Below are 12,199 nucleotides of genomic sequence, written 5' to 3'. Positions count from 1 at the left end.
TTTATATTTTAAAATTTTAGTAAAACATCTATATATATATAACTTTATAAAAAATATCTATATATAAATTTGTATATTTTATTCTTTAAATTAAAAGTAAACAATAAAAAATAAATTATTTTGTTAACAAAATACTTTTTATAAAACAAATAAATAAAAACTAAATGCTAAAATCCCATTATGATAATTGCATTCCTTGATCCAAATAACAAAAGTATACATATAAATTACATTTTAAAAAAATTATTAAAATTATATCTTTATTTGTATTTTTTATGCTTCAAATAAATTAATATGTTTTTTAATTTCGTATGCGTTACATGCTTTTGTTTATCTATTTATTTATTTTTATTAATTTAACCATTAATAAATATTTACAAGGCTCCTATGCAGGAAATTGAGAAGAGTTCCATTCGGAACCAGTGAAGTTAGAACTTGAGAGAAAAGGAAATATTGATACCTCAATAGATTAGAGATTCTTCAGAACAAGCACAGTAGTTGGTTTTGATATGATTTTGGGCTGGAACTGCCGATTTATGAGTTTTATAATTCAAACTGATTTTGATTCAAAACGATTACAATTCACAAGAATTATGATTTTAAAATTGTTATGATTCAAAACAATTTCCATTGAAGTTTGAATTCCGCTTTGGTTCAATTTCTTTTTCTAAAAAAATACTAATATTCAATTTTATATATAAATTTATAAAATTTAAATTTATAACACATATATTTATTTGGTTTCTATAATAAGAAATTATAGAAAACCAAATTAATCAATATAACCTTTTTAGAAAGAGAAAAAAATTATATTGAAATTAGGCCAAACTGGTTTTGGACTAATTTCGCTCCAGCTTTGAGGTCTAGATGAAGGCTTCAATTTCTTGAAGTACATTTTCCTTATGTCTTACTATTGTTTTCTTTTTTATTTTTCTTATAGGCCATAACAATGACTTTTGACCCCTAATTTTTTTATCCTTTTTGAGGAGACGACCAAGTATGATATATGGGAAATAAATAATACTAACTCGCCGGTTTGCTGTCTCTTTGACCGTTGTCCTCTTGCGTTGGAGCAGGCGTCAAGCCCACACTCACTACTTACCCCACCAACGCCAAATGGCGGACGCAAAGATACAGCTATTGACAAAATTTTCGACGAGTTTTAACTTGGTGCACATGTTATTAATATGCAACACCCAATTCAGTTGCTTTATCTAAGAGTTTCAGACTCAGACGGAGATTTTACAATAGCAACTACTAGAAAATTTTTAAAAAAAGAAAAAAAGGATTGCAAGGCTACGAAGAAAAAAAAGTTTTCATGTGTGATTAATGGGCTCCATCTCCATGGTGGTAGCTTAAGATCAAGCTCCAAAATATTTGATTAAAGAACAAGCAGTAATTAATCTCCTCATACAAGAAAGGAGAGAAGGAGAGGGAGAGAGGGGGAAAGAGTGTGAGAGAGAGCCGCTAAGCAAGCACATCACATGTATTCCATAAATTCCCTGCATTAATTATTCATAAATCAGATCACAAAGTAATGGCTTGTTAATTGCACTCGTGCAAAATCACCCCCTATGATACATCCAAATAGCCACAAACTCACAGAAACCCAACTTCATAAATAAAGAAGAGGCAAAATAAACAAAAGTTGGACTGGAGAACATGAATGAAATCAGGGCAAACAAGAAATAACACAGCATTCTTAACTGACACAATGCACACCAATCACCGTAATCTACAAATTCTACAATGATAACAACTTCTATTTTCAACTGAGCGTAAGGCGCTGATCTGGTCATGGTTGAAGAAATTGCCATGGAGAGCAAGTAGTCTTTGTTGATAGCAACAAGCACTTGCCTGATTGCTCCCTCTGATTCCTGTCCATGAAGTGTGCAACCTTCATTAGAGGACTTGTGCCTAGTAGAGTTCCCAAGCTCTCATGGTTTTATGTCAGAACTGTTGGATATGTGCACGATCTCAATGGCAAAGTTAGAAATAAAAATCTGTGTCAAGTCTGTCCTGGACATCCCAAAAGGTCAAAGAAGCTGCCTTCTGCTGAAATGTAACTGCTCCGGCCGCACAAGCAATGGCTTCGTTAGTTTCCTTCCCACCCAGTAACAATGGAAGTCAATTATTGGTATGAAAAAATAGAAGTAAAATGTCATTCACAACTTGATGCTACTCTGATCCTTCAATTCAGCTGCATTTGAAAAATATCCACCTTCTGAAATCCCACTTATACAGCCTAACATAATTTCTTCCATCAGATCTTTGAAAATGGCTTCCCCAATCTCAATGATGATAGTTTCACTATCATATCGAAGGTCCATCCATGTTCCAGTTTTAGCCATATCTTTCTTGACTATGAGCTCTAATGTACAAGGCAGTGGCAATGGGAGGAGATACCAATAAACTCCTTCCCATATCTCATGAATAGAATTTTTCATGTCTAGAGCAGGCCGGACAGTAGGTTTTGCGAATGATAACCCAAGGGGGCAACCAAAATTCTTCCCATATACCTCCATGAGAACCTCATCAACACAATCAAAGAGAAGTTTCTTGTCATAGCAAAACTGGTTCGGAAAGAACTCTACCTCATCAAATATTGATGGGTCAAGAAGTGGGTCAGAAGAATTGGACATGATATAAAATTCATCCCAGTTCTCTCCAGAGGCTTGCACTACTGCTTTCACATACTCGAATATTGATTCCTTGTATGCTATATGAGCTTTGAAATGAGTTCCTATATCCACAGAGGAAGGGGCATGCTCTTCAAACTGAATTCTTTGGGGTTGAATTGGCAGAGGAGCTGAAGCCAAATGAACTGATATTAGCTCAAACATCATTTGATATTGAAGTACCAAATAAATATTTTGTCACCAAAATTTTGTATGAGTTCCTACCAGGTTGGAGTCTGGTGCTTGCTGGGCTGACATCCTCCTCTGTGAAAAGTGGCTCAAGAACAGATACAGGACTTGGCCGCTCTGACACTTCTACAGCACCTTCTAGATTGTTATCGTTCTTGGTGATTGGAGAGGTGGATGGGGATGTTAATTCAGAAGGTGGAAGTTGGTTTTCTTCATTTAAATCCTGGACAAGGAACAATAAAGCTTTTAGGCTTAAAATGTTACAGATGAAGAAGGAGGAAGAATTAGTAGGTAGCCAAGGACACAGAAATCAGCAAGAAAATTTACATGTTTTGAGCAGCCAGAAAATGTTTTTCCATCACAAGCTTCAGATAAGTCACCATTTTGGTCATCTCCAGTCCCAGAAGAGTTGATTGGTTCAGAAAGAGTATCTGAGATATTGCAGTCTTCTTGTACTCCAATTTCAGCTGATTTTACAATATCCACATCACCTGCATAATTTATGGACGATGAAATATTAAGGAAAAATGCAGGAGGAAATAATTTATCCATCCATATATTGCCATAGGCAACTGAGAAGGTAATACCTCCTGAAGTATCTCCAATAGTGCACAAGATTTTATCAACTTCATTATCCTGGGCAAGTTCACTCGGAGAACTTGAATTTGGGTTTGCAGATGTTATTGCTTGACTATGAGCAGGGTCATTAGAAACACACAAGTCAGTTTCTGAGTTTAGTGTCATTCGACCACGATGGCCACCATTACTTTCATGTTTCTGAAACTCGTTATTGTTAGAAAACCTCATCTGTGCAGTAACAAAGCCTTGCCCCCACTCTCTTCCAGGACTTCCAGTAGGAGAAAAGTTGTACTCAGGAAAGGAGAGAATCCTCCCAAGAGATTTTGGAACCTGTCCACTCGAAAAATTCTGAACCCCTGTGCCACTGGTAAGCATATCAGAGAGATGCTTCTTGGCCTCAACGTAAATGTTAGCCATTCTATTATTGGGGTAAGCAGCAGTTTCCCGCTCCAAACCTATTTCACATTCTTTCAACATGTCAGTCTTCTCTCCCTTTCTGACAGCAGATGGAGGCCTGGCAATCTTTTCAATAAAGAAGTGGTCCTTACCAAGAGAATTTCTTCCATTATTCTCTCTATATTTTTTGTCACTATCACCCCTTGCTCGATATTTGTTAGCAAATCTCTTTGAAGCACCATCAGGAGCGATCTCTTGCTGCTCTTTGCCTATAGCTTGTTTTAATCTTCTTTTAATTTCAGTGAGAAAAAAGTAGGAACCAACTCCATTTGCCCCCTTGTTTCTTGTGATACTCTGAGATTCAGGTGATGACCCAAGGGTTTTTTCCGTTCCAGTTTTTTCCACACCTATAGGTCCAGGTTTTAAAATAACAATCTTATTTGAAGCTTGAGAAGCCATAATTTCCTTTGATGGGTTCTTTTCTAGAGATTTGGCCTTCCTCCTGAAAAAATTGAGCCGTTTACCAGGGATAATCTCATTAGACTGTTTGAAGTCATCAATCACATGTTCTGACAAGTTTGATCTTACAAGTGGCTTGGAGATGTCATCTTTCTCTACATGAGCTCTCCACAAGTTCTCAACATATTTCACCATTACGGACTTTTGACCGTGTAAGAGTTTCTGAGATAATTCCTCATCAGAACATAGAATCCTGAGTGCATCCTTGAGCTCTTTAGAAGGATGGATTTCTCCATCTCCGGAGACATGTTTTGCACTGATAAGCCTCTGACTTATAAAAAGTTCGATTGCCTCGCGCAATTTCTCTTCAAGATCAGGATTCTTCTGGTTTAGTTGGCTGTGAACTTCATCATGCTCATCATGCTTTACGCAGCTAATGTGATGGATCTGGCGGCAGAACTCTTCCATCATATCATCCACATCAAGAATATTAGTAGATTGCTTTTCTAAATTCTGAAGGCAAGGCATTTCAGGTTCCAACTTCTCAGAATCATCCAGATCTTCTATGCATATCTCACAACTTTTTGAGCGACTTCTGTTTGTCCTTTTGCAGTTTTTCCTTTTATTGCCTCCATATTCTGAATTAGACTGTTTTGGTTCCGCACTGTCCATATGCTTCTTTAAGTCTTCCTCACAAAACATCTCTTCTTCCATTAGTTTCTTCACACTAGGTTTACCATCATCAACTGCTACTGTTATGCTCTCTTCACCCCCCTGATATTTTTGCAAAGAAGTAAATATTAAGTAATTTACAAAGAGAGAGCAGCCTACAAAATTTCACAGGCTTTCACTACAATTATAGATCCCTTCATCAAAAGGAAAATTATCACAAGAAAAATTGTGCAAGAGAGATTCAGTTGTGGATGCAAAAGTTGACAAACTTACAATAATTCCTTGATGATTTTCATCGAGATTGGTCAGCAAGGCAGACTTATTCATTGCATTCACAGCAGCTGCAGAAGAACAACACAGTTCAACAGTTATGGAAAAGTTTTGCAAACTTAAAGTGAATAATAAAAATTCATCTGTCAGAAATTCTCAGGATATAGCTAACATGTTAACTAGAACACTGTGGTTCAATAATAAGTACAAAATCATTAACAGGTTATCAATGCTTCCTGAATTTGCTTATTCTAAGGAAGATTGGCCAGATAAAAATCATAGAAAGAATGCTGTATGTTGCATGTACCATCCCTTCTTGCCCAAAGATTCTACACTGCACGTGTGTGTGTCCACCTATATGCTGGCAAATGTCAAATAATTGTTTAGATTATGGATGTAGAAGAGAGTTTCTTACCAACAGCACGCCTGGGCCCATGTCTCCTATCTGAAAGCAGCTTTTGAGTTGATCGACCATGGCGGAAGTCAAACATACTAACTAAACCCCACATACACCCAGATTGGTCTCTTTCGTGTCGCACAGAGCGTCTCTGAGATTTCTTTGCCATGATGAATGTTTGATACTTGCTATGTTTTGCTCATCCAACTTTCTGCACTACTGGGGCTCACTTGAATCTGATAAACAAGGGCAATAAGTAAAGAAACAGCAATTGGAAAGACGGCAATCACAGATGCTTTAAATCAAAACTCCATACATATGGACTAAGGAACGCTGAAAGTTTTTCTAATCAATAAAAGTCCTAAAGGAAAACCAATACTCATGGCATGATTACTTGCAGTACAAGAGGGAACTTGCACATCTTATAATAACACGTAATAAAATTGGATATCAATGATCTCCCTCAACTCTCCTACATCCACAGTCCACGTGGTAATACAAATTAGTGGTCCTCCTAACATATTTAATGATCTCATCAGTATCAGATCACAAAATAGGAGAAAAATTGGAAAAAAGACGTAAATGTCTAGAAACAATAAATTATCCAACTTCCACTCCTCAATGACAAAAAACGAAGAATAACTTTTTCTCTAGCCATATCTCTCCATTGAAGATAATCAAACCAAGAGAATTAAATCCACAAGAACAAGTTTTCTAGCCTGGTCATTTAAAAAGAACAATTCAATATCCATTCTTTAAAAAAAAATTAAAGAAAAGTTGAAGAGGGATAAGTGTGTGGGGAGAACATCAAGAGGTTCTGATTTCGGACTCTTCATCATTTAGCTTAATTCTCATTATTCAAACAAGAAAGTGATTCTGTGAACAGCTAGAATGAAATTCAATCAGACATATCTAATGTCAATCAACAAGTTTTTATTCTGTATGCTCACAATCAAACTGAGAATAGTCAATTGACGGAGATTTAACTCAAATCACTAGTGCCTCTCAAAGGAAGATCCAGTACCAGTGGCTCCAGAGTCCCAACAGTAATTTGACAACTTCTGTTCAGTAATATCACATATTCCTTCGTTTTCTTATCATCCAAAAATTTCAGATACAAGAACACATGAACTATCAAATAATTTAAGTCCAGAAATATGCGTAAAAAAGGAGAGAAAATAGTCCTAACTAACTTATAGAATGGGACATAGATTTTGACGATAAAGAAGTAGAATGGAATGAGCAAAAGAAATACCTCAAATTCGATGAAGCCAAGAAGGACAACAGTGCAACTGTGTGTACTGGACCAAAGGAAAGTGGACAAAAATTCCAATTGCAACAATTGAAGCTTCTTCAGACGCTTCAATCTCAAAATAGCCCAAGCTTTCTTTGGATTGCAAGTTATTGAAAAGCTTCTTTTTTTTTTTTCCACAAGCCTTAACTAGCGCCTGAAGTTCCTCACTTCCTCAAGCTTTAGATATTTTGATCTTTCCTTTAACGGAAGTAACTGTAACATTTCAAGCTCACGAGTGGGTCACAGATGAAGAATTCAGCTTCAAAATGTCACCGATCAGCAAAATTAATCGATAGAAACTTGGCATAAAAGCTTGCTTTCTTTTACACCGTAATACCCAATATCGAAGCAGAGACTAATCGAAATTTCCAGCAGAAGGCATTATCATCTGAAAACTTGGTTTCGATGTTAATATCTGCAACTTCTAATTACAAACTTAACTTTCTGCAATTGGCAGTCAACACCGATGAACCGGCCTTTTTCTTCAATACCCAAATCAATTATGCAACAGGTTCTTAGAGGAATGCATCAATCATCGTAGAAGTATAAGGGAAAAAAAGTGTAAAATCTGCCAGCAACAGTACAGATTGCGAAACAGAGAACGCAATTGTCCCCCCCCTTCACGGATAAAAAAACGTAAAGCTGGCAGAAGAAAAAAAAAACCAGATCAATATTCAACGTGTTCTAGTATACGAGAAGGTAAAAACAAGGAATTTTGTTTTCTAAAGAGGTTAGGTGAGTGGGCATCTTTTGACAAGCAAAAAAGAACGAGGAATAGAAGACTGAAATGCTTATCTAGGCATCTAGCACCGACCCAATATTTTTTATTTTCAGGCGAAATTCTTCTTCGCGTGGGCAGGCATTAAAGACTGAAAAAAGCGGGGAAAGAGAGGCTGTGACAGGAGTGAAAGTGATAGTTGATAGCTTTACAAAGTTTCTGCTGGCAAGGCGAGGAGAAAGAGAAAGAGAAATAGAAATAGAGAGTAGCGCAGAAGAAGAATACGTGACAGTTGGGTTTGGGATTGAGATTGATTATGGGCCCATTTGCAAGGAGATAGAGAGAGAGAGCTTTGCATTGAAATTGAAGAAAAGGTTTTGCTGCTCCATTTTCTCCTCTGCAGCTCCACGTTCTCTCCCTCTCTCTGTGTCTTTCGGATAGAGAACACGCACAGAATTAGCTTCTGGATTTTAGTCTCCCTCCTTTTCAAGAGAGAGGGAAGGAGGGAGAAGTGATAGTTATGGACTCTGACTGTAAGCATAGCATAGCAACGATGAATGCGATCAATGACAGGGGCAAAGTTGTAAATAGACAAATCTAGGGGCACATTTGTAATTTGAATTCGGAAGCGAATCAACCATTTTTAACGGTTTATTCCTTTTAGCGAAACGGTAATAATACTATGGAAAAGAAATACACTAGACGGATTCACATCGAGAAAAAATTCATTTATAAATTATATATCTAATTATTTATATAAGTTAAATTATATTATTTTATTTTGTAGGGAAATATATTGAATAATTTGTTTTATTTATTAAAATATTAAACAAATTGCTAAATTAAATGAGATGAGTTTATTTTTATTAAAATAAATTATACAATTTCTTATTATATTAAATCTTTTTCAATTTATTCGCTATCGTTTTTTCATTACAATATCATCCACATCCGTTATTCAGATCCGTACATATAAATGTGTTAGAATCTCTCTCCATGTCAACTGAATTAAAAGTGACTTGTCTTGTTTTTCTATCTCTTGTTACATCACTAGACTAGACTTAATTCAAATGGGTCTGCGCGTGACTTATCCAACTTGATTCTCATCACCAAACTAGAATGCGTCACATAGAACTCACTTACTTTAAAAAGAATTTGATGGATCTCTTGGACTTATATTATTCTTTAGGATATACTCTTGTTTCGAGTGTACGAAATTTAGCTGTCATTCCTTATATTTTTAATGTTTTAAAAAAATAGTCTAACACATGCTATTTTAATATTATTGAAAATAATACAATCATTATTTTGTATTATTTGTTTGTTTTGTTTTGGAAGATTAGGGTAAATGAGATTATGGTAGGGATAATTAAAGATATAATAATATTATTACCAGTGGCTTGCTTATGACTAAAACACTTTTCGTGAAATGCTATTATGGTAGTAATGATGGATAGTTCCAATTTGAATTCGAATATGAATTTTGCCTTAAATTAAATTGGGTTCTTATTGTAAATTTAATTTTTTATATAAAGTTTACTTTTTTTCTAATTTAATATAAAAGATTCAATTTAAAATATAATATAAAGTGAAATAAACTTAGAATTTTTTTGGTATTTATAATTAATAATTTATTTTTCTAAGAATCCACTTGTTTCCCATTTAAATGTGAAAAATGTTTTTAAAATTTTATTTTTCATAAAATAGTTATAGTGTTAATAACGTTATTTAGATCTAAAAGTGAAAATTTTTTATTTTGAAAGAGAAAATAAATTCATTCAAAATGACATTTTTTATAATAAAATACTTCTTATTGATAATTTTCTTAAGTGTTCAATGTAATTTTTTTTTTTCAAAATTTAAACAGAATCTACAGATATTACACCTGTAAGATTGAAAAGTTATTATAATTAAAATATATTAAATTAAATTGGTCAATGAAATTTTAATTAATATATTTAAAATGATATATATTAAAACATTTGATGTAGTCGTAAGGCTAAGACACATATTGATTTTAAAAAGAAGTGTTTAATTTTTTAATTTAATAAATATATAATGATTTATTAATTTAAATAATAAATTATAAAAATTTATTTTTTATAATATTTAATTAATTATTATAATTATTATTATTTATTATTAAAACAGTTAATATTATCGAAAAACTCAGAAGTGATTTAATGATGATAGGTTGAGTCGGGTCACCACCGTAGTAAAAAGAGTTGGGCCCACTCATTCGCCAGCTCTAATAGCGAATATTTGGAGCCGGGCCTATGTCAGACAATTTAGCAGCCATGCCTGTGCTCCTCTCACAGTCCTGTCATATGCTCTTCTTATGCATTCATAGGACTCAGATCATGACCTTTTTTAAATCTCGTGACGTTTAATGGATGCTATGATAAATATTAATCTATTAATGTTATATATTTTAAATTGAAAGTATATTAATATGAAATTACTTAAAAAATAATAAAGTATATATATGTAAAATAAAAATTAATGATACTTTAAAATTTTTAGAGTGATAAATAATTTAAAATAATTTTTATAAAATGACAATATTCATGTAAAAATTTTGATTTTTCAAAAATATAAAAATTATGTTTACTTAATTGATTATTTTTCTTAATTTTATGAAAAATCAAACAATTTGAACCAATCAAAGGCTTAAATTGCTACAATTCTTGCATTATATTGAATTGGATTTGTTTTTTTTAATTTCATTAATTAAGACAAATTAAACTAGTCTTAACAACTAAGTTTAAGCCCTAATATATATTTTATTAAAATATAACTTATAATTAATAAATTATAGAACAAATAATTATGGGAGGAGCTGCATGGTATGATTTTTATTTGGGGTTAGGGTGGGGAAGGAAAGAAAGGGAAGGAGGAGCCTCATAAAGCTTTTGCATGCTAACTTTTAGGCAGGCAGGCAGCTTTTTTTAATTGCTTTCCTTTAAAGATATTGAAGATTATTAAAGGCTGAGGGGCATAGAAATGGGGAATTGGAAACAGAAGTCCACACCATTCAAGCTCTCATTTCTAATTCAATCATTCTCCATCAACTCTCCTTCTGCATGCAGATGGAGACAATGGGTGTCCAAATGCAGGTGAAAATTTTATCAATGACAATTACTATAACCACCATGGAAAATAACCATGCTCTTTATAGATGATTCATGTTTCAGTGTAATTCAAGTTACCCAGTTGCCCAATTTCATTCTCTCTCTCTAAAATCAGCTGATCTAACCCTAATTAATAATTTCTTTTTCTGGGTATATATATAGTTGGTTGAAACCCTATAGTCAGATTAGGTCACTACATTACAAAAACAAAAGCATCCAACATTAATTTGGTGATTAGTGGTTCTCAATGTAAGGTCACTCAAAATGAGGTCATTTATTCAGGTGAGCCAATTTGTTGGGACAGCAAATGGATTTGTTTATTTAAGTTAGTGCGAATGGTCATAATAAAGCTAGTTAGAATACTGACTTCATTGTTACAACTTACTTGAGTCTTGCAAGTTAACTTCTTCAACTAATGTAGGTGGGTAGGTTTTGATTGTTTCTAATTATACATGATTTTATCTCTTTCCACTTCAACCACTCTTTCTTATTAGCATTGGATTGGATGCTCCATCTTTTGATGAACACCCCATATCTTAAAGCGGAATCCCATCCCATACCTCATTTTTTTATAAAGAAAATGACAGTCACGTTGTAGTTGAGTTTATGTATACATATATATATATATTTGAAAAAATAATTATTTAATTCCCATATATAATAAAATTCACTATTCACTTATTATTTCAAAAAAAAACTCATTAAAACATTTCTAAAATATTAAAAAAATCCACTAATCAATCATTTGTTGACTTTAAATATTAAGTGTTATTTTATTTAATTTTTATAATATGAATAAAATTTATTAATTGGTCTTTTAATTTTATAAAAATTAAACTAATTAATGTTTATTTAATTTTTTTCTCAACACTTAATTATTAAAATTAATAGAGAGACTAATTAATAGATTTTCTAATAATTCAAAAGTATTTTATTGTATTTTTTCAGTGGATTAACTAGTGAATTTTACTAAATTTAAGGGATTAAATAATAATTTTTATCTATTTTTTTAAGTGATGAATAAAATCCACCAAACCAATTCTAATTAGGATAATTGAAGTTGTATTTCGAGTAACAGATTTTATAGAGGTGATGAAATCCACTTTAGTTTAAATCCATTGAGACCAACAACAACTCTAACCAAAATTTTTTTTTATATATGCTTCAGCTAGGAAGACAAAAGATTTCTGAAATTTAATTAATAAAAATTTAGAAATAAAACTCTAATGTTTTTATTTAAGAAGATTAATATCATGCCAAAAAAATACTCAATTTAATACCTCAAACTTATAAGGGAGATCCAAAAGAATTTGATTTCTCTAACATAATGTCACCTTTAATTTCATATAGTTTGAAAATAAAAGACAACTAACATATAAGAATTAAGAAAAAAAAAACTAACTTATAAGAAAATTC

At 32.8% G+C, this 12,199-nt stretch overlaps 1 protein-coding gene across 1 annotated transcript; it reads right to left on the bottom strand.

Annotated features, from left to right (window-relative positions):
• Positions 1 to 1,471: 1,471 nt before the first annotated feature.
• LOC110615465 lies at positions 1,472 to 8,181 on the bottom strand. Its single transcript, XM_021757306.2, has 7 exons — positions 6,896 to 8,181; positions 5,659 to 5,876; positions 5,247 to 5,314; positions 3,455 to 5,075; positions 3,195 to 3,358; positions 2,904 to 3,090; positions 1,472 to 2,809 (listed from the first exon to the last, which is right to left on the bottom strand). Exons 2-7 carry the CDS (start codon positions 5,807 to 5,809, stop codon positions 2,166 to 2,168), a joined length of 2,835 nt encoding a protein of 944 aa, XP_021612998.1. The 5' UTR covers positions 5,810 to 5,876; positions 6,896 to 8,181; the 3' UTR covers positions 1,472 to 2,165.
• Positions 8,182 to 12,199: the final 4,018 nt, after the last annotated feature.

Source organism: Manihot esculenta, chromosome 5 (genome assembly GCF_001659605.2).
Source record: "Manihot esculenta cultivar AM560-2 chromosome 5, M.esculenta_v8, whole genome shotgun sequence".
Lineage (NCBI taxonomy): Eukaryota > Viridiplantae > Streptophyta > Magnoliopsida > Malpighiales > Euphorbiaceae > Manihot > Manihot esculenta.
This window is presented reverse-complemented; position numbering and strand designations above follow the sequence as displayed.